At 42.7% G+C, this 26,941-nt stretch overlaps 1 protein-coding gene across 1 annotated transcript in view; it reads left to right on the top strand.

The window, feature by feature from the left end:
• Positions 1-14,222, top strand: part of babam2 (BRISC and BRCA1 A complex member 2) — a 122,765-nt gene extending 108,543 nt beyond the window's left edge. The window contains exons 8-12 of the mRNA XM_080414938.1: positions 6,690-6,789; positions 11,808-11,878; positions 12,220-12,302; positions 12,712-12,865; positions 14,020-14,222. Coding sequence (XP_080271064.1) covers positions 6,690-6,789; positions 11,808-11,878; positions 12,220-12,302; positions 12,712-12,865; positions 14,020-14,083 — 472 coding nt within the window. The 3' untranslated portion in view covers positions 14,084-14,222. The remainder of the gene's footprint in view (positions 1-6,689; positions 6,790-11,807; positions 11,879-12,219; positions 12,303-12,711; positions 12,866-14,019) is intronic.
• Positions 14,223-26,941: the final 12,719 nt, after the last annotated feature.

Here is a 26,941-nt window from a genome sequence, read left to right as displayed (position 1 = left end):
AGAATAGGGAAAGTCACGGTTTTTCACACGGTATAAAAAGCGAACGGAGAGGTCCACGTCTACTCTCTTTGGTCTGGGTGACGATCAGTCATCGTAGTCGTGTATCGCATCGTAATTTAGCCCAATCAACGATTGTCGAAAATGTCAACATCCGGTTATGACCGGATATGACGTGAGCCTGTTTGGGAGGGGGTGAGTGAGCCAGCGGGGTCATCAATGTGTCGATTTGTTGCTCTCTACTGGTAGAACTGTATTATGGGTTTAAAACCCCAATCAGATCAGATCAGATCATTTTTTTGAATGAAAAATTACAAAATTACAAAAAAAAAAAAAAAGCAAATTGCTGGCACTGGGGGAGTACTTTATGAAAATACTCTTGGCACTGAAAGAGTTAACCACTTCAGCCCTATTGTATACATAGGCTATTTGAAAATAGCCGATCTACAAGCTCACAACGCGTCGCATCGCAACACATTGTGAGCTTGTAGATCTACTATTTTCAAATATTTAGTACTTTTACTTTTGATACTTTAAGTACATTTTGATGCCAATGCTTTTGTACTTTTACTCAAGTAAATTTTGAATTATTTTTCTTCAATTTTTTTTTTAACTTGTAACAGAGTATTTTTATATTGCAGTATTGGTACTTTTACTTAAGTAAAAATTGGAGTACTTTTTCCACGTGTGTGTGTGTGTGTGTGTGTGTGTGTGTGTGTGTGTGTGTGTGTGTGTGTGTGTGTGTGTGTGTGTGTGTGTGTGTGTGTGTGTGTGTGTGTGTGTGTGTGTGTGTGTGTGTGTGTGTGTCATGTCTGCATGTGCTCTCTCTTTTGTAAATATGTCCTACAGAAGTGTTTCCCTGTGGGCCGGGACCCATTCGTGGGTTGCGGAAGGGTTGCCAGCCTTTTTATTTCCCTACAATATTTGTATTATTTCGAAGTTACACCACAATACCACTCCCATAAGTTAATGATTAATTTAACAGGGAACTATTTACCCTCGATGATAAATAACACTGAAGCATGGTAGAACCTTCCTCGGAACCTGTGGTTTAAATCAGTTGTTTACAAACCTTTTGTTCCCAAGTCACACCAAAGGGCAAGTAAAAATCTCAAGGCACACCTGTATTCATATCTGTGCAAAATATCCTCTAAAACGCGTTGTATCACTCTTATCACTCTCCTCCTCTATCACTCTCACTTTACTAATACCATATAAAAAGTCTAACCAGTGGTGGAAAAAGTACTCAGATATTTTACTTAGGTAGTAGCAATACCACCATATAAAGATACTCTGTTACAAGTAAAAGGCCTGTGTTCAAAATGTTACTTGAGTAAAAGTATTGGCATAAAAATATACTTAAAGTACCAAAAGTAAAAGTACTGCAATGTTTGAAAATAGCAGATCTACAAGCTCACAACGCGTTGCGTTGAGAGCTTGTAGATCGGCTATTTTCAAACAGCCGAGGTATAAAATAGGGCTAAAGTGTTTAATGTATGTTTTATAATGTAATGATTTATATATGCAAAGTAACTAGTAACTAAAGGGTTGAAATGCATTTAGTGGAGTAAAAGTACAATATTTGCCTCTGAGATGTGGAGTAGAAGTAAAAGTATTGGAAATTGGAAATACTCAAGTAAATACTCAAAATTGTACTTAAGTAAATGTACTTAGTTACTTCCCACCACTGCTAACCACCAAGGTTCGTTCTTTGATGTTTTTGTTTGTGTTTGCAAATCACTCTGCTCGGTGTTTTCATATCACTTATATGATCAATATTTACATGCAGGTATTGGTTGTTAATTGTTTTAATCCCATTTTATCCCAGTGGGCTGTCATAATCTGCTAAAATGTGGCCTTGCACATTTTAAGACGTGTGGGCTAATCTCCACTCTCAGCCTGGCTTTGAGAGACCGGATCTGACACTAAACTCAAGCGCAGTTTTCCCTGGTTTGTTCTAACGCATCGCACACATCGCCTTTGCATAATTGACTTATTTTGCCTAAATATAAAAGTCTTATTTCATAGCTTTTGACCGCCGGTGTGATCAAAGGCCGGGGTCATCGGATGTTTGGTCCACTTTCAGCCGTGTTAACAACCGATGTCAGACGAACCTCAAATGTTTTTCCTTCTCGGCAGACATCAGGAGCCCCAGTGACTAATAATCGGTCCACATTCAAATGGGTGTTTTTCGAAAGCGTGCCATTAGAATGACAAATGCGGCGCGCTGCTTTCATTTGTTCGCCGCGTCCGCACACTGACATGAAATGAGTGATGAGTGCATCAATTTACCGTCGAAACGTCTGTGTTTTGTGTGTCTCTCTGTCGGCATTTCCATCTGAATGATACGCCGCGGCTATTCTTAGATCTGTGGGTGGGTAGATGATGGGCATCATTTAGATTTCCACTTTTGAAAAGGCCTCCTCTCCACGCTGCTGTATAAGCCACTTTGAATCGACCATTGTTGACGCACAGAGAAATGCACAGTCTAATGGTAATTATCAGCACAAAGCTTACTGTAGTGTGCTGCTGGAATAGTGGCTCTGGTGCTCTTGAAAAAGAAAGAAAAAATGGTTGTTTGAAAGGCAAACAGATTTCTGACAGTTTGCGTGGCTTTTCTGTGAGGAAAGCTCTGACATATTTTTATTCATATGCCCAAAACTGTTACTTTTCAGGATTCGAATTCAACCATAGCAAAAGTAGCAGATCTACAAGCTTCGAGCTTGCAGATCTGCTACTTTTGATGCTTTTGTGTGACGCTGTAGTATGATCAAGTAGGGCGCTAATTTTACGAAAAAAACACAAATAGTTTAAATATGGAGATATTGTACAAAATGTAAGGGGGTGGCAGTAACTCAAGGAGGTGGAGAGGCTGCTTGGGCTATGTGAAGATTCCCTGTTCGATACCCGGTTCCCCCTGGGTTAGTGTCGAAGTGTACTCGAGCAAGACACTGAACATGTTGGTGCACTACATGGTTTTGCTCTGCTTTTCGGTGAGTGAATGTGTGTGTGGATGGGTGAACGTGATGCACATTCTTTGGCTATTCAAAAATAGCAGATATACAAGCTCATAGCGCAGCACCGAGTGCTGCGCTATGAGCTTGTAGATCTGCTATTTTTGGAGAAAAAAAATGTTTTTGTTTTTTTTCAAAAATCTGTTAGGATTTAGAAAACATTTTTAAGAATCACCTCAGGTCTTAATGGGTTAAAGCGATAATCTTTAACTCCAATATTTGCTTCTGAGGGGGCCCTGAAACAAAATATTTTGGAGGCCAAATACATATCATTTTGGGGGTTCTTGATATGAAAACAGTTTGAGAACCACTGATATTATAGCAACAGTTTTCAAAAACACTGTTAGGATTTAGAAGACATTTGTAGAATCCCCAGAAGCAAAGTCAGTAAGAACACTTCCCTGGAACGTCCAGGATGACGAATGAAACAGAGGAGCGTCCAGCTCGTACACATTGGAGTTTTTTTTAACACTATAACTCCCCCAGAGGAGAGGTACTTGTTCCTGATAAACCTCTCTGGCAGTGTTGCCAAGTCTGCCTATTATAAGTGACTTTGGGCTTGTTTTTCTATAAAGTCACTTGTAAATATTGTTTGCGTTTTTTGGGCTTGTTTCCTAATGTTGTTTAAACGAGTGGTTCTCTTAACATTTTCGTGTGTGTGTGTGTGTGATCTGCGGCCTAGTCACTTATTTCTGGCTTATTTTTGTAGACCTGGCTTTGCTTATTTTCTTGGAAAATCTGGCAACGCTGCTCTCAGGGCAGAGAGTTGAGACAGAGTCCAGTCACTGTGTTAGACGGCCCCCCCTTCCCATCAGAGGCACGGCCCAGTTCATGGTTTTGCTGACCCCTGACGGGTCATCATAATTTCCCAAAAGCCTTCGTGGTTTGAGGCCATGCCGCAGATGATGCAATCCTGTACCACACCCCCCACACCCCACACCCCTGCTCCTCCCACCACCTGTGTCATTTAACCACTTAAAAGGTGTTTGCTGTAACTTAAATGATATTGTTTTGGTTAAAACGAAAATGTTTTTTGTTAAAAGGTTAAAGCTCTCTATATTATGATAGTAATCATTGCTATAGAGTGTATAGAGCGTGCTCTTTTAGCCAATTTTATTTACTAGCTTAAATGTTATAGTGTTTATCAGTTCCAAACACGCTAATGATTACTATTGAAATATAATGATATTTAGTTTTAGTGCTATAGCACTATCACTTTATAAATCCCTTTATTATCACCTTGAAGCCCTATTTTCAAAAACTGCTAAAATAGCCAACTTTGTTGGGAGCTTGGAGATGGATTATTTTTGGGGCAATAAGTCTTTGAAAATGTTCACCTATAATGACATGGCCAGGCTAGGGAAGCCAGGTTGAAAGTGTTTAACCCATTAATACCTGGAACGCATCTGTGTCACTTTAGATTTCTTTGGCTATTCAAAAATAGCAGATCTACAAGCTCATAGCGCGGCACCGAGTGCCGCGCTACGAGCTTGCAGATCTGCTATTTTTGAAAAATCGCGAAAAAATATTTTTAATATTTTTTTCAAAAAACTGTTAGGATTTAGATTTTTTTTAAAGAATCGCCTCAGGTCTTAATGGGTTAAACATGATAAACGTTGCTAGCACTACTTAAATGATTCTTGCATCATGGCTACGAGTGTGCGGCGGCCTTCCTTTCCATTTTCATCGTGGTCAGCAACTCCCCTGCACCGCCTGTGTTATCCTGTAAATCCTTCGAACAGGAACATCTGCGTTAATACCCGACTGCCTTTTTGAAAACAAGAAGTAGCAAATACTTCCTCCTGTGGCGGTGTGGAAAGACGTTCTAAATCCGGTTGGCTGAGGGATACGGCAGGAATCATGGCTCTGACTCAATGCTGTGTTTCACCTTTAAATGTGTACGGTACATATCCACCCAACCAAATGACCCCGTTTATTTCAACATCATGCACTGTGTCATCTGCGTAAGAAACGGCCGCCCCCAGGGGCCGCACCACAACATATATGTATGACCTTTGACCTTACGACATAATGTTGCGATGATTCACACTATTTACACGAGGCATGCTTGCTTGCTTAGCCTTCGTAAACGGCAGTCACTTCCAACGCTGCGATTTAAAATGACACAAAAAGCACTCCTAAACACGGCGTCACCGTCGTGCGTAAGCACCGCGACCAGGAGCGAGATAAAAATAGAGTGGGGAAGCATATAAAAAAGGGTCCTTAAAATGAGCATTAAAATGCCCGAGGAGAGGTTCTAAATACCTCTAATATGCCCTCCCCCCCTGGGTTTCCCCTCATCCCTCATTCATTCTTTGCCCCAGAGCAGAGGAAATACAAGGGAACGACTGCTTCGGTCGGTTAGTCATTGAAGAGCCGGAGAAGCAGCCGTTTTCCTGATTAAGCCGGCATCGCGCTAATGACAACCGAACGCAGCTAACTGTACGCTGCAGGAGTGGAAAGGATGTCAAAGGAATAAATGAGCGAATGGAAGGGAAAGACGAACAAGCCAAGGGCACAAGTTTCTCTCTGTTTTTTTTTTGTTTTTTTACCAAGCAACTTAGTATACGGACAGTGACAAACTAAAAGTGTAATAGTGTCTTTAGGTGAAAGAGCAGCTACTGATTAGGAACATTATTTGCACCTGTGCTGATTACCAATATCCCCTGCACCTGTTAAAGGCCTTCAAAGTGTGCTGCCTGTGTCAGATTTATTATACTTTTGTCGCGCAACGGCGCCACGTGGCGAAAATAGGTGATCTACAAGCTCACAGGCGCGTCGTGAGCTTGAAGATTAGCTATTTTTGGTGTGCGACACCGGCTCGCAAACAATGTATAAACCGGGATTAATGTGCAGGTTGGGTATTGGCTTCCTGTGTCCGCTCTACAGCCCACAGTCGTTCCCCACAAGACCTGCGACTCACACAGGGCCAGAGAGCAGTGTCCCACACACAGTGCAGAATGACTTCCTATTTAGTGTTCCTTCATTAACCGGGAACGCATCTGTGTCATTTCTAGATTTCTTTGGCTATTAAAAAAATAGCAGATCTACAAGCTTGTAGATCTGCTATTTTAGAAAAATCTTGAAAATGTGTGCAAATCTTTGAATATATATATTTTCAAAGCGACATTTGTAACCCAAATCTTTGCTTCTGGGGGGTCCTTGGAACAAAATATTTTGAGATGGGGTCCACGGCCAATTACATATCATTTTGGGCGTCATTGACATGAAAACGTTTGAGAACCACTGTCCTGATCCACCTCACCTGTTCGAACTGGACTTGCTTGCTAATACGCAGGCACCTGGATGAGCTGGACTCTGTGCTAATCGCTCCATGGACTTACATACACACACCCACATGAAATCATATACAAACACATGCTGGGTGCTCCACAAGTGTGGAGAGAACATCTCTTTTAAATTTAGAATTTTATCTATTATAGAATTTAAGTACTTTGCTGTTGTAATTGTGCTGTATATTTATGTCTTGTTTGAATGTATGCATTGACCTGAGCAAAACAATTTTCCCTTGTGGATAATAAAGACATCTAATCTAATCTAATCATGTAGCAATATAGGTGTTTAAAAACTGATTTAGAGGACACATGAATATATGAATATATATCGAGTATATGTTTTAGTTTGTTTATGTCATGGTCGTCCTATTTGCTCCATCAGCGCACTGGGAGGCTCCTCTGCACTCCATATCCCAGCGTTCCCCGGTGGCGGCTGCCTCATTGACTACGTCCCTCAAGTGTGCTCGCTGCTCACCAACAAGGTAAAAGAAAACTCCTCGCCAGCCACAGCCTGTATTCTTTTCTGTGCTGCATTGATTGTGTGTGTGTGTGTGTGTGTGTGTGTGTGTGTGTGTGTGTGTGTGTCTGTGTGTCTGTGTGTGTGTGTGTGTGTGTGTGTGTGTGTGTGTGTGTGTGTGTGTGTGTGTGTGTGCGTGCGTGCGTGCGTGCGTGCGTGCGTGCGTGCGTGCGTGCGTGTTGTGTTGTGTATTTCTTTCTGCAGATGAGTTGATGTTTGCCTCCGTGTCAGGGTCTTTCAGTTCATTCCTCCATTTATTAGTTTTCTTCTTTTTCATATCTAGCTGCTCTTTATTACCGCAAGTAACACTGTGTAAGAACAATTCTCACAGTGTTTCTCTCTCTCTCTCTCTCTCTCTCTCTCTCTCTCTCTCTCTCTCCCCGTGTGTGGGGGTGTGCGCATCTGTTGTCGCACAATTCAAGTTTCACGTTGTGCTCAAGTTTAGCTTGGCCTTGATAACGGCAACGCTCGAATTCCCTCAAGAACATTTTGTTGTCGAGCCATTGCGCGCTGTGTGTGTGCGCGCGCGCACGCACGCACGCATTCACAAACGTGCCCCCTGTTCGCCAGCATATCCGCAAGACGTGGGCGTACCGGGCTATAACCTCCTCCGCGGGGCCGTCTATGAGCACCGCATTGGACTGCTGCAGTTTTGACAGGTAGAGAGAGAGGGAACGCATGCAGGCGGTGGATTTGAGTCGCCCATCCCCCCCCACACCCCATCCCCCTCACCCATACAGTACCTGCACACATGCAACACATGAGCCACACACATCCCCTCCGTCTTGCCCCTCCCCCTTGCTGGAGCATTTGTGCCACAGCTGGCTGTGGCTCCTGCTGTTGGCACTCTGGTGTCCCTGCCTGACCCCCCGCCAAAGCCTCATGAGCGTCTGAACGCAGGCAGGAGGCAGGGGTGGGAAAAAAAGTACTCAAATGTTTTACTTAAGTAAAAGTATCGATACTGCAATGTAGAAGTGCTCTGTTAACAGAGGAAGTCCGGAATTCAAAACAGACTTGCGTAAAAGTACAAAAGTATTGGTATCAAAATGTACTTTAACACATTGGGTGCCAGAGGTTTATTAAAATATTATACGTTGAGTGCCAGCATTTCTTCCATCCACTTGCGTTATACATTTCGTGCTGTGAGAAGCCCCGACGAGGAAGTGCATGTAAACAAAGCGTGCGTGCGAGACGGCGGAGGGTCCCGACTAACGCCTGGAACAATAATATTTCCAACGCGACCCTCCATTGCAGCGTGATCGCCGATCGAAAACGGCTCGTTTCCACCACATTAAAAAGAAATGGAGATATTAAGCTTTTAATCAAGGAGATAACATTGAAAAAGCCGACCGGAAGGATTTTTTACATGGAGCCAGATCCAGCCTCTTCTTCTCAGAAACTCCTTGGGTGATGTCAAAGTTTCGTTTTAGCGCCCCACGTGGCCCACATGTATAAAAATAGAATTGGGTCAAAAACGGTCCGGACCGTTTTCGGCACTTCTCGTTTGGACCCTCAAAAACGGTCCGGACCGTTTTTGGCATTCAATGTGTTAAGTACCAAAAGTGAATATGTTTGAAAATAGCAGATCGCGACGCGTTGTGAGCTTGTAGATCTGCTATTTTCAAATAGCCTAGGTATAAAATAGGGCTAAAGTGATTAATGTATGTTTCATAATATCATAATTTATATCTGCAAAGTAACTAGTAATTAAAGTCTTCAAATAATTGTAGTGGAGTAAAAGTTCAACGTTTGCCTCTGAGTTGTAGTGGAGTAGTAAGTAAAAGTATAGACAATTGGACAATACTCCGGTAAAGTAAAAAGTGCCTAAAAATTGTACTTAAGTGCAGTGCTTGAGTAACTTAGTTACTTTACACCAGTGGTGTACAATCTCCTTTGGCAGCCGAACGTGCCACTCCTCCAGATCTCCTGCCAAAGGCTGCTCACCTGCGCCGCGGTCAGAACGGCGGCCGCGCCCTGGCCCTGGGAACACACACACACACACACACACACACACACACACACACACACACACACACACACACACACACACACACACACGCACAGACAAAAGGAGAAGGAGGGCTTTGCTTATAGTGGCATTTTGTCAGCGGTGGGAAAAAGTACTCCCATTTCTTTACTTACGTTTTTTTTTTAAAGTACCAATACTGTAACATACTTGGTTTGTTTTTTGACAGCCACTTTAGCTGATTGGTGAGAAGAGTTAAGTGTCCGACAAGAGGGAAGGAAGTGGACATGCACCAGTATTTGACATACCAGACATATTTGTTTGTTGGGAGCACGGTACTGTGACTATTTGCAGAGAGTGGCTGATTATGATGTTTCCTCCAGGACATTGGCATTCTCATAACAGTGCAGTGAGCACCGGGGTTGTCACAAACAGCTGGGAGATTTATATGCAAAAACAAACGTGCTTAGGGTCTCGAGGTCCTCTCAAATGAATCATTAACTTTTAAGTTTATATTTGATATGTTTTTCCAATACAGGTTTTACAGTTTATGTGAAAATATGTCAGAAACCATTTCATCATTGATTTAGCAGTCGCTCATGATGAAATTGTGAAGCCTTGGAGAGGGTGTGGGCGAGTGTGACAAAGAAGAGATTTCTTCACTAGCACAGCAGGAAGCACTTCCGGCCGTGTTGCATCACTCTCCCTGAGGGCCAAGGTTGCCAGATCTGCTTATTATAATTTCCCCGCAAATATTTTATTTGAAAATAGCCGATCTACAAGCTCACAACGCGTCGCATCGCGACGTGTTGTGAGCTTGTAGATCTGCTATTTTCAAATAGCTGATGTATTATGTTAAAAGTGCTCATGTGGCCCATAGTCGCTTCTTTTGGGCTGGTTTTCCTAGACCTGGTTGCTTGTTTCTCTCACAGAATCTGGCAACACTGCTGAGGACACACGCGCGCGCACGCACGCGCACACACACACACACACACAAGGAATGGAGGTGCGGGTGGTTGAATACCTGTGGAACAAGCTCTCCTATCTTTCATCGCTCAAACTTCCAGGCAGCCATTAGAGTGACTCCGTTCCCTGTAACTGACAGTGAGGGGATAGGATAGGATAGGATAGGACAGTATAGGGGAAACCCAATAGCTGAGTGTTTTGGGCACGTGCCTGACAAGCGAGTCTCTGGTTCAATTCCCCAGGCCGGCTGGACCGTTTGCTGCATGTCACTCCCCCTGCACTCTCTCCTTGTTTCCTGTCTCTCTCTCCACTGTATACAGTAATATATGAAATAACTGCTCAGAAACAGCACCCAAAAAAAAAAAAAAAGAAGAAAGGATATGAAAAGGGCATGCGACTTCCTTACTTGGTGTGGTTAAATTAGTTCAGTGGTCCACAGTTCCCTTACTACATGCAAACACACACACACACACACACACACACACACACACACACACACACACACACACACACTGTGTCACAGTGACTAAACAAACCTCCCAAGTGCCTCTTTAGTATATGGACCTGCTGCTTACAGGTAGCTAAATTGTCCCCCCCCCTACTGTACTATGTAAACAAGGAGACTGAGTCACTGTGTGTGTGTGTGTGTGTGTGTGTGTGTGTGTGTGTCTGTGTGTGTGTGTGTGTCACTACGTTTAAGTGCCCTTGCGGAGACGAGACCAGTCACAAAATATGTGTAACAGAGATTACCACTTTCTCCTTTCATAAAGTGCCGTCATTCATAAATCTAGGTGGTTGGAATGAGCAATCCCAACCGTAGGTTGAGTAGGTAAAGAAAGAGAATTGCCTGCTCTGTCGGTGATAGGAGTTCGCGTTGTCCCCCTGAAGCCCGATTTATACTTTGTCGCGCGACGCCGGTGCGCGGCGAAAATGGCAGTTAATGCCGCTTTCTAAGCATCGCTAAACATTGCGCGGTTGACAGCGATGTGTCTTGGCTCTGCCTGTTATACAAATTACATGGAGTCAATCCCTGGAAGCAAGTTTACCAACAAACAACACTGCAGTGCATGTCAGTGTGTGTGTCGAGACGTTCCTTAATAGCCACTCCCCCAGGAATTCAGACTTGTGAAAGCTTGCATGATTGAAGCGCAACGCTGTGGTACAAAAACTCTCGACAAGGGTATGAGACCTGCATGCTTTCCCAAACACACCATTCCATGTCGTTTCGGTCTTAATTTGCAATTGAACCTAGTGGAGGCCTGATTTCACACAACCCACGGGAAATTCCCACAATTGTGCATGATTGGGGGTAGGATTTCCACATGGCTGCACATTGCTCACCATGCCCACTCGTTTAAATGGTTTCAATAGATCGCTGGTATTCTGAATGTCGAGGTGCAACTACTGTATACTTTAGTCGGTGGTTTGGATATTTCTGGGTTTCCCTGGCACGGCCCTGCTGCCATGCCGTATCAGCATCCTGCTATAGTGTGTTCTAGGCTAGGTGAATGTAGCCGGTCACCTTCACGGTGAAGGCTGGCTGGCTGGCTGGCCGGCTGGCTGTCTAGAGAGATGACCAGAGGCCTTCTCACCTGCCCAGGACGCTCAGTGGTCGAGCGGGCCTCCAGCTTCTCTTTTTTTAGGACTTAAAGATAATGGATAATCATACCTGGCAACACGCACTAACCCGTGTTGGATGTTTGTACATGAGAGTACATAAGAGTGTGTGTGTGTGTGTGTGTGTTATGTTTACTTCTTTTGTTTTCAGTGTATTCAAAAGCCCTTTTTATTATATTGTGTTTTTTGCTCGGTGTTTAACTTTGTTTAGTTTTTCCTTACTTTTTACTGAATTCAAATGTGCTTTTATAATGTGTTTCCTTTGCTTAATGTTTATGTAAAGCACATTGAATGGCCTTATCGTTGAAATTTGCTATACAAATAAACTTGCCTTGCGTTAGCCTTGCCTAGGACTCTCCAAAATCGGTGATCGGTATCGGACCCTTAAAAGTCTTAAACCACACCACCTCTCTGTTTGGTTTGGTTCTGTCCAGGTGCAGTACGTCATCCAGGGCTATCACAAGAGGAGAGAGTACATTGCAGCCTTCCTCAGCCACTTTGGAATGTGAGTCGACCAGCAAGGACTTTGTTCTCCACTGAGGGAACACAAAAATACATAAATGTTATCCTGCCATACAGTTTGACTATCACTGTGTGTATACGCCAAAGTGGACAGGACACAATTTCTCTATCCCTTGTATGTGTCTATGTTGATGTGAAATGACACCTAGCTGTGTGTGTGTGTGTGTGTGTGTGTGTGTGTGTGTGTGTGTGTGTGTGTGTGTGTGTGTGTGTGTGTGTGTGTGTGTGTGTGTGTGTGTGTGTGTGTGTGTGTGTGTGTGTGTGTGTGTGTGTGTGTGTGTGTGTGTGTGTGTGTGCGTGCGCGCGTGCGTGTGCTGTTTTCAGGGGGGTGGTGGAGTATGATGCAGAGGGATTCACAAAGCTCACCCTTCTACTCATGTGGAAAGACTTTTGCTTTCTAGTCCATGGTACGTATTAGTCTCAGAATAACACACACACACACACTCGAACTTTCTCTCTTTCTCTTCCGCACATTCAAAACATTTGCACAAACTTTCAGTTTCATTGATCTGCCCAGATTATATCTGCTGCCTTGCTTTCATTTTCATTATTATGTTGCTCTCTCTCTCTCTCTCTCTCTCTCTCTCTCTCTCTCTCTCTCTCTCTCTCTCTCTCAATTCCAATGCCAAAGTATAACATATAGCACATAACAAGTCGCAGAACAGCAACATTACATTACATTACATCACTAACACTGAAAACAAGTGAATAACTAACACTGAAAACAAGTGAATAACTAACACTGAAAACAAGTGAATAACTAACGCTGAAAACAAGTGAATAACTAACACTGAAACAATCTCTCCCTTCCGTCAGTGGACCTCCCACTGTACTTCCCCAGGGACCAGCCCACGCTGACCTTTCAGTCGGTGTACCACTTCACCAGCAGCGGTCAGCTGTACTCGCAGGTGCAGAAGTCGTACCCCTACAGCCCGCGCTGGGACGGCAACGAAATGGCCAAGAGGGCCAAGTAAGTGGACGTTTAGCACCGGAGCGTGCCCCCCACCCATCTGACCACTTAACACAAGTGGTCAAGATGGGTGGGCCGCGAACACTTTGCAAGATTTTGAAGTGGGCCCCTGGTCCAGAAAAGGTTGAGAAACACTGCTCTAAAACGTCGTGTCACCATTAACATTCAGGGTTACGGTTTTGTAAAGATAGCTCTATTTCAGCGGTTGTCCTGCGGAAGTTGCAAAGAACATCTGTGGTGCTTTCAATTAACCTGAACAGATGTTCGGATTGTCATGAAACTTGGTGGGAATGATCAGTAGTCTGCCCGCGAAGAGACCATTAACATTTGGGTCAAAAAACATCATACATCAACATCATATCTCAGGGATAGAGAGAGAGAGAGAGAGAGAGAGAGAGAGAGAGAGATGTAGAACAGGAGATGTTTGTGTGAACGTGGTTCATCTGCATTGTGGCTCTATCTGCACTTTTACTGTCCATGCTAATCCATGGGCATGGCTAAATGAACGTTCTGTGGGGGGGGGGGAGCACACAACGTGGCATTAGTTGCGTTTAGACACCTTGTGACCGTGTCGAGGGGGAAAAGGAGATGGCCAAGTATAGACCCCTGAGGGATACCAGTCAATGAAGTGTAGTGTTTAAGTGGTTAAAGGTTTCATGACATTCAGTTATTGCAACACATTAAAAGTATTTATCATGGTCCTTCAAACGTGAATTAAAATTTTAACTGAAAAATCCACTCCAGTGATCCATGGCAGGATTTTTTCTCTCTGATTTCTAAAGCCTTTTCAACTGCAATGAAAAAATAAATATTTGCCTGCGAGTGTCGCTGTTGAGGGATTTTGACTGTCAACCATCGCCTCTGCTCCCCCCCCCCCCCCCCCAAAGTCCAGGGGCCAATCACAGATTACTTTTCAGCCCAATTATTCAGAAAACCCCAGACCACAGAAAATTCACTGAATGTTCAAAGTTCAGTTTTTTTTGTTGGTCTAATTGAGGTCATAAAACCCACCCAAAAAAACATGAAAAGTGAAAATGAATGTCATAGAACCTTTAATATATGCTTAGAAACAGTTGAGTTATATTTTAATTATTATTCAGTGTCTCTCCCTCTCTCTTTTTTTCTCTCTCTCTGTTTCTCTGTCTCTCTCCCAGGGCATACTTCAAGACCTTCATCCCTCAATTTCAAGAGGGAGCCTTTGCCAATGGGAAACTGTAGTGCTCACTAGCATAATGTCATGCTTGGAGAGGTGTGTGTGTGTGTGTGTGTGTGTGTGTGTGTGTGTGTGTGTGTGTGTGTGTGTGTGTGTGTGTGTGTGTGTGTGTGTGTGTGTGTGTGTGTGTGTGTGTGTGTGTGTGTGTGTGTGTGTGTGTGTGTGTGTGTGTGTGTGTGGGGGGGGGGGGTGTGTGGGGGGGGGTGTGTGTGGGTGTGTGTGTATGTATGTTTGTGATTTTTACTGTACTGTAACGGTACAGAGAGGAGGATGAAGGTGTGCTTATCGCACACGGACTCTCTGTGAACTCCATTTTCTATTTTGCTTAAATTACACCTCAATTTTGTTTAACAATGGCTTGCAGAGAGCGAGCTGCTTCGTGTGCGTTCTGAAACGTCTAAAAAGTGTAGCCTACAAATCCCACTCGCACACAGTGAACCTCAATGGCCAAACCTCAGACATGTAATAATGTATGGTTTCTCACTGGCTGCCAGCAACCAGGAACGGGGCCCTCGTTTTGGTTGGGCAGGAAACTCCAAATGCTTCGGCTAGTCTCTTAGAATACATGTTATATGGTGTGCGATAACCTGTACTACAGTGTCTCTCTCTCTCTCGCTGACCAAAGGCTCTATGCACGGCAGCCATAATGGAAAGAAATTGGGCCCCGTTTAGACCTGAGGCCGATTCTAAAAACGCCTTCTAAATCCTGACCTAAGTTTTCTGAAAAACTTCAAATATGTATTAAAACATTAAAAACAATATATGTTGCTATATAATGTACATAGCAACAGGAACCCCAAAAGGGGTTCCCGTCTTGAAAGGTATAGTTACAAATAGGGGTTCCCACCCAAACTTAACAGGTGTTACCAATGATACTAATGAAGGCTCTGTTCCATTTAGTGGCTCTGTTCCATTTAGCACAGTGGTTCTCAAACCTTTCGATTTAAAGTACCCCCATAACTCTGAAAGTGTACTCAGTTACACACCCGTAAGGGTCCATTTGGAACTCCCTCAAGGAACCATGAGGGTCCCTGGACCACACTTTGAGACCCACTGGTGTAGCAGAGTGTTTCCAGTGAGCCAACATGGACAACATCAGCACCCTGACTCTGTTTGAGCAGAATGGAACAGAGCCTTCATTAGTATCATTGGTAACACCTGTGAAGGAAGTATGAAGAGGCCCTATTTCTTTCCAATATGGCGGCTGTGCATAGAGCCTGTCACCAGCTTTGTCTTTTGCCAATGACGGTTGTCCTACAAGCATTCAAATGACAGAGCCAGGCTCACGGCACTCAACTTCAGAGACGCATGCATGGTTATTTGTTGTTATGTAAAATATATGTAAAGCCTAAACTACATGTAAATCGCAGTGATTTCCTGCGGGGTCAGTGCAAGAAAGCTGTCTGTCTACTATTGCTTTGCTTCTCATTCATGTGAAAATACCGGCCAACCACACATACAAGGAAGAGGCCACTCCATGTTGGAAACACAGTACCTTAGGTGTAATATCGTTCTCTTTAAAAAATAAATAAGCTGTGATGTCATTGGGTTGACATATTGAGTGTACTGTACGTTACTGGAGGGGGGGGGGGATTGCCTTCAGTCATATTTTTGTTTCATCTCTGTCCAGATAATAAACCTTGAAGTGATATTCTGTCGATGACCAGGTGTTCTCTTTTCCTTTCCCCATCTTGAGATGTCTCATCGCTCTGTTTCGGGGCATCAGCGTCAGTTTGATATTCCATGCCTTCAGAGAAGCCAGCATTTATGCCTCCTAATGTGGCTGTGTTTGTGTGTTTGTGTATATATATATATATATATATATATATATATATATATATATATATATATATTTTTTTAAGGCAGTCCTAAGGAGCCACAGCGGGGGAAGGGGCTGTGTGTTTGTGTGTGTGTATTGTATTACTATATTTGTGAGGGCCACTAGCATAGTACAATTAGAGAAATTGTGAGGACATTTATTTCTGGTCCACACAAGAAAATAAAATAGAGTTAGGATTACAATTAATTGAAATATTCAGGTTAGGGTTAGGCATTTAGAGGGTAGGTTTTAGGGTTAAAGTTGCACAGCGGTGTAGCGCACCGAAAACAGCGGTTGTTCGCACTCACAGCACGGCGCAGCGCAGCGCGACACGTTGTGAGCTTATACATGTGAGCTGTTTTCGGCTTTATTGTATAAAAATGGCCCCCAACATTTTCTTTTATGGCGTTCATAAAATCACTGTCCAAAAATGTTGATGTCCTCACAAGTATAGTGATACAATCAAAACACACACACACACACACACAAGTCCGTAAATACACAATATTTTCGAGCTGCGTTCGCTTCTAGCGTTTGCGCGTCTTGTACAAACGTGTGTGTGTGTGTGTGTGTGTGTGTGTGTGTGTGTGTGTGTGTGTGTGTGTGTGTGTGTGTGTGTGTGTGTGTGTGTGTGTGTGTGTGTGTGTGTGTGTGTGTGTGTGTGTGTGTGTGTGTGTGTGTGTGTGTGTGTGTGTGTGTGTGTGTGTGTGTGTGTGTGTGCCAGTGCACATGCATGCATGCATGCTTATGTGTGTGTGCATGAGTGAGGGAGAGAAGGAGAGGAGAGTGCAGTGCTTCCTTGTTTTCATCATTAAACATGAGGGTCATAGTTAGGGGTCTCTCCTGGCCTGAGGGACAGCCCTTTGCTATATTTATTGTGGGTAATGCAGCGGCCTGTCAAGTCTAATTGGGAACTATAGGGTGAATGTATCTGGGGCATTTAATAGCATCAAGGCTCTTAATAAAATAATTAAAAAAGGGCAAGATTCTTTTTTGTCTTTCCCACCGCCCCTCTCCATGTTCTGTGCGCTAACCTTCACCGACCTGCTTTCAAAAATATTGTCGGCCAGGGGATGCTCTTTTTTTCTCTCTCTTCTTTTTTAGGGTGTCAAAGGATGGGGATGGGGATGACGGGTAGCATCTTTAACCCATTAAGACCTGGAACGCATCTGTGTCATTTTTAGATTGTAGATCTGCTATTTTATTTTTTTATCGTGAACATTTGTGCAAATCTTAGAATTTTTATCTTTAACTCAAATCCTGGGGGGTCCCTGGAACTAAATATTTTGAGATGGGGGTCCGCGGCCAAATACACAATTTTGGGGGTCCTTGACATGAAAAAGGTTTGAGAACCACCATATTACAGCAACATAACGTGTTTCAGAAAACTGTTAGGATTTAGACAACATTTAGTAGAATCGGCCGCAGGTCTTCATAGGTTAATGAATGCCTGAATGATTTTTTTTACAAAAAAAACAATAGACTACTCGAAACTCAAAAGAGTTATGTCATAAAGCACTATAAATCAATTCCATTTTAATCCGCCACTTCAATAGTGATCAAGACATTGGAGTGACATCATTGTCATTTAAAGTAGGACTACATACAGTACATACCTACGCACAGACGTTGACGTTGACCCGGGTTGACGTACGCCCTTTAAATCAGTGGTGAACAATTCCCTCCATGTATCTGAACTCGTGTCACTTTTTGCCGCACTTAACCACTTGATCCCAAGTGCCCCAATCCTGGCCATGTCATAATAATAATAATAATAATAATAATAAACTTTATTTGTATAGCACCTTTCATGACATGAAATGCAGCTCAAAGTGCTTTACAGAGCAAGAATACAATTACAGTTAGAACCAATTCAACAATAAAGCAAACAAAAATAAAATAAAATAAAATAAAAGCAGTAAAATGCAGTAAAATGCAGTGGCCCTCGCCACTACACAACTACAACACAAATGGATATAACTTAAATGTAGTGACCACTGTCCTCTACAACACAGCTAAAGAAATATCCACACTTCACACAATTGCCAATATTACATGTGTACCTTGTGTACCTTAGTAATATATCTTCACACAATTGTCAATATTACACCTTAGTAATATATTTTCACTTAGTAATATTACACCTTAGTAATATATTTTCACTTATTAATATTACACCTTAGTAATATATTTTCACCATGTTTACCACGTGTGGACTAGTCCAGGGGATCTGCTAACTTATCACATCCAAACCACACACCGTACACCCCTGAGAATGATATCAGGGTTATACAAGATATATAGACTAAACATAGACAAAAGGATCTGCCCTGGAGGGTCCACCACGTGTCGACGTGCCCCAGAGGATAATTCACTAAATCCTCCGGATGGAGTTATCAGACTCTTGTCTTTTAACTACCGTGACTCTCTCTTCCACTCACACAAAACAAAAGCAAAGGCATAAAACAACATTAAAATAGGGAATACAGTGAGGAATTAAAAATCAACCAAAGAATCTGCTAAAAGCAAGAGTGAAGTAATAGGTCCTGAGCTGTGCTTTAAAGCTATCGACTTAGTAATATTACACCTTAGTAATATATTTTCACCATGTTTACCACGTGTGGACTAGCCCAGGGGATCTGCTAACTTATCACATCCAAACATAATAGGCGAACATTCGGTGAAAACAGCAGATCTACAAGCTTGTAGATTACCCATTTTCAGTGAAGAGATTTGGTGTGGGGGGGGGGGAGCAGGGGACCAAGTACCAGTGGTGTAAAGTAACATGTACTCAAGTACTGTACTTAAGTACAATATTGTGGTATTTTTTTACTCTACTGGAGTATTTCCAATTTTCAGTACCTTTACTTCTACTCCACTACATCTCAATGGCAAATATTGTGCTTTTACTCCACTACAATTATTTGAAAACTTTAGTTACTAGTTACTTTCTAGATTTTGATTATTATTACAAAACATACATTAACCACTTCAGCCATTTCGGACACATTTTGGCCATTTTGGTCTTTTGCTATTTTCAAAAGAGTTTTATACATTTGAAAACTTGTGAAACGGGACCTTCTGCATAATGAGTACTTTCTACTTTTGGTACTTTAAGTACATTTTGATACCAATACTTTTGTACTTTTACTCAAGTAAATTTTGAATTCCGGACTTTTACTTGTAACAGAGTATTTCTACATTGCAGTATTGATACTTTTACTGAAGTAAAACGTGTGAGCATACTTTTTTTCCACCTCTGCCAAGTACAGACCCCTGGGGGGCCGAAGTATTATGGGATTTAACTGATTATGTCACACGGTAAGGGCCTCCTCCTTCAAAAAGTGCTGGCGCACAAACACGTCTCACCTCGACACACTTTTAAGCAACTTAGCATGGGTTTAGCGGGAGGTAATGATCCCGGGGAAGGTGCTATTCAAGGTAGCTTTTTGAAGATGAGTTTGTGACGGCTCCCGAAATCACGCTGCAGAGGTCTGCCAGCCCTCCATGTTAATGCTCCGAAATCCGCTAATCCAGCCGTCTTTAGCTGATCTCAATGGCAGCCGGACAGAATAATTAAGAAGGCTGGAATAATTAGCCGGGGATCTCTTGAAGGGGGCTGATTAAAATGATGAGAGACATGTTTTTTTTTTTGGTGGTCAGGCTGAGTTCACTCTTTTTGCTTCAGTGTTGATCGAGGACACGGGGTTGGCCATTTAGTCCATGAGCCAGACAAGATTTCATTATCGAAAGAGTGGGCAAAACCATACCTATATTAAATTGTTTATAGGGTCAATATAAGTAAATAAATGTATGATAACCTTTCCACAGGAGCAGCTTTTTCATATTTATCACACATTTTGTTATTTTCCCCATACGTACATGACAGGTGAATTTACATTTAAAAAATAGTTATCACATGAAACTTCCCCAGTTGATTACTTACATGAAGACAATGATTTATTGTATTACAAGTTTTCTGAAATTGTATATTTAAATATGCAAATTAGGCATTAGGAAAATATGCCCGAATTTGCATAACTTTCCAGAATCAACATTGGAACATTGGACAAAGCCAGAGTCAACATTCTTATTTCATTTTGTTAAGATGTTGGAGTCAAAGGTTTTTAACTCATTCACTGCCAGAACTTTTTTTTTTTGCGTTTGCCCACTGCCAGAAATGTTTCAATTTAAAAAAAAAGTACTCAGGAGCCAAGATACAAAATGTTTAAGTTTTAAGTTAACAAGGAAGTGGATTGGAGTCTAGATCTTCAACAAATCATATCTCCTTGGTCTTTAGGTTAAAATTAAATAAATAAATAAGAAAAAAAAAAAAAAGAAAAAATTAAAAGTCGTTTTAGTCGTTCTTGGCAGTGGGGGCTTAAAGGACAAAAGTCGTTTTAGTCGTTCTAGGCAGTGAATGAGTTAAGGAGGGAATATTCAATATCTGGCTCAATTTTGGTTCTCTGGCTCATGGACTAAATGCCTAATTTGCATATTTAGATATACAATTTCGGAAAACTTGTAATACGATAAATCATTGTCTTCATGTAAGTAATCAACTGGGGAAGTTTCATTATGATAACTATTTTTTTAATGTTGTCATTTTTTCACCTGTCATGTACGTATGGGGAAAATAACAAAATGTGTGATAAATATGAAAAAGCTGCTCCTGTGGAAAGGTTATCATATATTTATTTACTTATATTGACCCTATAAACAATTTAATATAGGTATGGTTTTGCCCACTCTTTCGATAATCATTGCTCAATTTTGGGGCTCTGGCTCATGGACTAATTATCGCTAAGCGGTTGACTCTGGGTCAGTGGGCTTTCAACGTAGCTTTTATTTTGGTCTGTCTTATACAAGCAGTACTCTCTACGCCTTACATTGTGCAGTTTGATGCAAAAGTGTACTATATCGTCTCTGTCGGGTGGAAACCGGAAATGTCCAAAACTGTGACTTTTCAGGGTTCAAATTTAAAAGTAGCAGATCTACAAGCTCAAAACGCATCGCTTATAGCGCCGCGTTTCCATCTGCTACTTTTGCTACGTTTGTGTGACGCTGTAGTATGATCAAGTAGGCCGTTAATTTGCGAAAAAACCATGGGCCCAGCTTCCTGCTTTGAGATTGAATCGAATAAGGAAGAGAGTTCAAGTGACAGTTCATATGAATGGCCTGTAGTTTCTCCTGTTTTACCCCTGCTGGTGTCAGAAAGAATTTATCTCCGTGCAAGCGGATGGGTTTTTGACGAACTTTAGACTTGATTTTCCTACCTTAATAAACATTGTCATAAATACTATATGCTTCCAGTCGCTAGTTTAAAGTCTCCTTTCAATCCTCATGATATGAGTTTTGGTAAACTATGGTCCCATTTATTTTAAAATTGACGATAAAGTAGGTTATGCTCTAGGAGGGGCGGAATGATTTGATTGACAAGCTACACAACCAATAGCATTCATTCCCGCACCCGCTCTTGATTGACAAGCTACCCAACCAATACTGGTCTGGTTGCATTCTGCAGGATATGACGCGATATTGAAAGATGGCGGACTTGAAATTCCTGAACAATCGGCTTCATTCACGGTCTGTAGAAACCTTAGTCCATTCTTTTTATACAGTCTATGGAAAAAACACAAAAAGATAGAATTCAGAGATAAGAGGTTTCTGCCCGACAGCAACGCTACGTTTATTCTTGTTCGTGTTTTGTGCTGCTAACCAATTAGCAAACCGACCAGTCAATGGCATTGACGAAGGCCTCGCCATTTCCGAGTACCTCAGTTCCGCAGGTGTCCCCAGCGTAGGGGAAATGATCGAATTAGATTAACGTTAATTTCTCCAGTGGCGACCCTATAAGCGGCTAGCTTGGAGGCAGCAAGGACCTGCCCGCGCTGTTGAACTGACACATGTGTGAAACGGGATCACTTAGCCCATTCAATCCGGGAAGGCATCTGTGTCATTTTAGATTTCTTTGGCTCTTCAAAAATAGCAGATATACACTTCACTATATGAACTTGTAGATCTGCTATTTTTGAAAGTTTGTGAACATTTGTGAAAATCGTTGCTGTCCTGCAGAAACCAGCTAACTCCATTTTGACGCTTTTGCATTTTTTTCCATAAATCAGGGCTATTGAACACCCTTTACGTCTGTGTGTTGGTAAAAAAAATATTGAACGAATGAAACGCGTTAAAAAGTGCTTCTAACGAAACCAGCTAACTCCATTGGATCCTCAAACTTTCTGCTAAACCAGTTAACTCCACCCAAAGGGGGGTGGAGTTGCTGGTTTTGACTCCAGGCTCCACCCCCTTTTCACCTCCATCCTCATTGTGAGCTTGGATGTCCATTCAGCTGTTCTTATCAATGATGAACAAAACCTCCTAACTTTCATTTCCTGAAAAATTAACATTTTGGAGTTTGGTTTCTGCAGGACAGCAGAGATATTTTAAAGCAAACATTTTTAACTCAAATCTTTGCTTCTGGGGGTCCCTGGAACAATATATTTTGAGAGGGGGATCCACAGCCAAATACATTTTGGGGGTCCTTGACATGAAAAAGTTTGAGCAGCACTAACATAGCAACATACGTTCTTCAGAATTAAGAAGACATTTGTAGAATCGGCCTCTGCAGGTCTTAATTGGTTAAAGCTCTGCAGCGGTAACTCCTGGGCAATAACCCGGAGTATATAGTCTGCTCTCATCACATAACCCCGGCTTCACCTCTGAAGTTGGTTCCACACGCTACAGAAAACTTTCTCGGCGCAGGAAAGTCTCGTCGACTGCCTCTTTCATTTCGGCTTTGGTAAAGTTCAGGGACGTGGGTTATGCAATGCAGGAAGGTTGTAACATACATACAGTGCAAATGTTCTACAAAAAAAGAAGAGCAAAAATAAGAGTGCCATCCCAAATCATTCACCGTACGTACACCCAACAGACGGGCCAGTTGCAATTGTGTGCGGTAACATCCGGAAGGCCTGAATGTGTCAGGGAGCGGCGACGGCGGACGGCTGCCTTCCAGATTGTTTACTTTGCTCCCCCGTCACCGCGTTCAAGTCGCCCAATCTGTCAGCTTTTGGGTGATTTCTATTTTATTTTCTAGAACAGCCTTTTGACTTAAAAATAGTCCCCTCTCCCCCCTTTAAAAGACAAAAGGAGTTAGGCAACTTGAAATAAGGGAGTGGGGGGGGGTCTATTCTAACTCGCAGTGACTGTGGGGTACTTAAAAACAAATGCAGATTCGGAGTGACATTATTTTTTATTTTTTTACCTCATCAGTAGGCCTATGTATGTGTGCATGGGGGAAGAGGATGGTTGGAAAGGAGCGTGTGTGTGTGTGTGTGTGTGTGTGTGTGTGTGTGTGTGTGTGTGTGTGTGTGTGTGTGTGTGTGTGTGTGTGTGTGTGTGTGTGTGTGTGTGTGTGTGTGTGTGTGTGTGTGTGTGTGTGTGTGTGTGTGTGTGTGTGGTGGGGGAGTTGGATTTCAGAGGCTAGGCAGCATTTGCTGTGCGTGGAATAGGGTTGTTGATGCGAGCCATGTTGGGGATGATGGAGCTGAGAGGCTTAACTAATTTTGGAAAGAGAGAGCAGGGGGAGGAGAGTGGAGGGGGGGGGGATTTGGGGCCTTTTGTTACTGCCTGTTTGATCTGGGAATTTAGGAGGGAAAAAATGGCCCAGAGATGTCGTTAAAATGAGAGAATTACCGCTTGGGTCCCTCTCTCCTTCGATGTTTTTTTTTTTTTCTCTCCATCAAGCTGAAGTGGCAGGGAATTTCTAATGCAGTCCCTGTCAAAGCAGTAGATATTTTTTCCCCCTCTTGCGCACAGATAATAACTGGATTGCGTTAAACCCTGATTGTTAATTGCTAATTACTCCTCGTACACGGGAAGCCAGGAGAGCGTGGCTAAGCCGATCAAACGACTCCCAGCTCCGCATAGGCTCGTATAGGTTTTTCCTGTTTTGTCTCCCCCTCATGTTGTTTAGGCGTTTTGGATGGGGCTCGTCTTTCGATGGCTTTTGACAAGATAAAGACAGATCTTTTGGGGGGAGGAGGGGCAGTGGTTGGGGGGGGGGGGCGAGGACTTTTTTTTTTCTCTCTCCATCTTATTCCCAGGGGTGCGATCATCATAGGCACTTGATTTAAACCTGCCAAGTTAACTAAAGCACAGCCCTGCAGGTATTTAGTCTCCGGAAGAGAGCCGTTTCTTTTTTTTCTTTGCGATTTAGCATGCCATTTGTGCGCTCAGTCCAAGTAAAAAGACGAGACCCAATTTGCTTAAATATACTCAAGATCACATTGGCACACGTGGGTTTACTTGGCAAAAATAAAACTGATTTGGGGGGCTTTAATTGGGGGTTTAAAGGTGATTGACAATGATCTCAGTGAGTCGAATGGATTCTCGGTCTCTTGTCTCGTTGGAATCACATCGGAATCACGTTATCTTTATTGTTCGATTTGAGCAATAGCCTATAAAGGTCTACGTGCATGAGTAAATTCCCCCTTCATGCCTGCACCTCTTCATTCTGCTTATTAACTTGATGCCTCTTGTCTTTTCGTTTAACTCAAAAGGCCCTCGCCTTTTTTTCTGCCCCTAGATCAGTGGTTCAAGTGGGGTCTGGGGACCCCCAGGGGTCCCTGGGGTTGGGGGGGGTGACAAAATGTGGTACTTTGGCTATTCAAAAATAGGAGATTATTGTGAACATTTTTAACACAATTTTATTTTGCTTCTGGGGGGTCCCCTGGCACAAATCCTTTTCAGAATGGGGGTCCGCAGCCAAATATCATTTTGGGGGTCCTTGACATGAAAAAGTTTGAGAACCACTGCCCTAGATTGCTCTCTCTCTCTCTCTCTCTCTCTCTCTCTCTGTCCTTCCCTCCACTATAGCTATACCTGAGCTGTCGCTCTGGATTGCCAGCGCTGTCGCTTCAGCCTGTCAGGCTGAGGGATGCGTCCTGATGGTCTGTGGACACTGATAGACCTGTCGGGCGAGATGACAGGCCGCGGCGGGAGACGCGCGCAGACAGGTACATGTAATGTGACAAGACTCCCCCACACCATCAGCATCCTTCACCTCGCCTCCCCGAAAACAGTAAATATCGTCGCCGTCGGGGGGCAGAAACCTCTTATCTCCATTTTTTGTTTGTTTTTTGTTGGAAATTAATACCCTATACTTCAGTGGTTCTCAACCAGTGGTCCTTGAAGGGATTCCAGGCGCTCCCCAGCTAAATGATGGAGAGTTGGTAATCAAATGGACCCTTATAGATCTTTAACTCTTGAGAGCGTAAAATGAAACCAAATGGACCCTTACAGGTCCATTTGGTTTCATTTTACACTCTCAAGAGTTACATTATTATTGTTAAACAAGTAACACAATTAGAGAATGTAGAAGAATTGTTATTTTGATCAACGTTTGCCTGTTATCTCTCTTATGGTACCAACATCTAGCCTGGTAAACCCTCCCTCCGGAAATCTCAATTCCATTTCATTTCAGGAGTGAGTCTGGCCTGATCCGCCTGTCTGCAATATTGGCTGTGCTGGAGTTGGGCGGGAGTAATACCGTTGACTGACAACCCCTTCAGCCAATGATAATTTTTCCCCTTCAGCCAATCAGCAGTTCACCAGTCTTAATGTGACGCGACGGGACTTTTGAGACAGCCATACCCAAAATGGGTTGCCTTTTTCGGGTACAATGGTGTCACTGCCCGCCCCTACCGGTTCTCTACATTTTTATTTTTAAATAGGCTTTGTCATGATTAATTGACCACATATATGAAGTTAAACAACTAAATTCTATCCAAACGATATCTTATAAGTAAATTCCGTGCCTCAAAATAGAAGTTAGAGAGCTTTTTGAAGTAAAAAAATAGCGGAGAATTGGCCGCACAAGAAAAAGATGGCTGCCGTTCGTGTTTTGGGCTCACTCGAACTCGCCACCTGATTGGCCAACGTAAGCTGTCAATCACAGAACAATGAGCGACGACGCTGATAGGCGCGGCCGTTTGGCATACACAGCCAATATTGCAGAGAGGCGGTTCATGCCAGACTCACTCCTGAAATGAAATGGAATTGAGATTTCCGGAGGGAGGGTTTACCAGGCTAACCAACATCAATACAGCATAGAATTGTGGACAAAATCTTATCCAACGACAACAAAATATACTAAGTTTTGTGTCTGAAAGGCTAAATCTCATCAAACGGTGGTCTGTGGCTCAAATGCCCAATAAATAATGGACCTTGATATGAAAAAGGTTGAAAACCACTGCCTTACTTGAACACCCTACACCGTCACAAAAGCATCAAAAGTAGCAGAATCCACAAGCTCGAAACGCGGCGCAAAGCGCTTTGAGCTTGTGGATCTGCTACTTCTGCTATTTTTCTATTTGAATCCTGAAAAGTAACAGTTTTGGACCTAGGCCTATGAGGTTTCCACCCGACAGAGACGGAATATGAGTATCCAATGTGTTGGAGAGAGTTGGGGAGCGAGGGCACAAACAAGGGGCAGCAGGCATGATTCCTGGCGACTTGAATGAAACTTTTTTCCCTTTGAGCATGAGTGGATGTGATGTGGGTCACGCGATGGGAGTGTATAGCTCAGGAATAAAGTAGCATGCACTTCCAGCTTACATCTTAAAGGAGGAGTTCACGCAAAGAATGACTTATTTTCTATCAATTGCTCACCCCATGAAGCCTTGAATTAATGGATTTATTTTTGTTTTTGTGGCATTCCTGAGTCAATAATTTGGGTGTATTTCCAGTAGGAGACAGAAAAGAATCTACTGTACTTTGTGTCTCCTACTGGGTACATTAGCCGGTAAGAGACGGGAATCAAACCAAACCAATGAATATAAGGCTTCATGGGGTGTGCAATTGATAGAAAATAAGTATTTATTTGGGTGAACTACTCCTTTAAGTAAGTAAGCAAGTAAGCAAAATGTACTAGTTGAGCACCTTTCACAGACATTGATAGTCACAAAGTGCTTCACAAGCATATCAATAAAAGAATCAAAAACAGAATAAAACAATTGCCATATGCAGCAAATCAACCAAAAAG

Source organism: Gymnoscopelus braueri (genome assembly GCF_963280865.1).
Source record: "Gymnoscopelus braueri genome assembly, chromosome: 19".
NCBI classification, from domain to species: domain Eukaryota; kingdom Metazoa; phylum Chordata; class Actinopteri; order Myctophiformes; family Myctophidae; genus Gymnoscopelus; species Gymnoscopelus braueri.
Note: the sequence above shows the minus strand (reverse complement) of the source record. Positions and strands in the feature narration are given on the sequence as shown.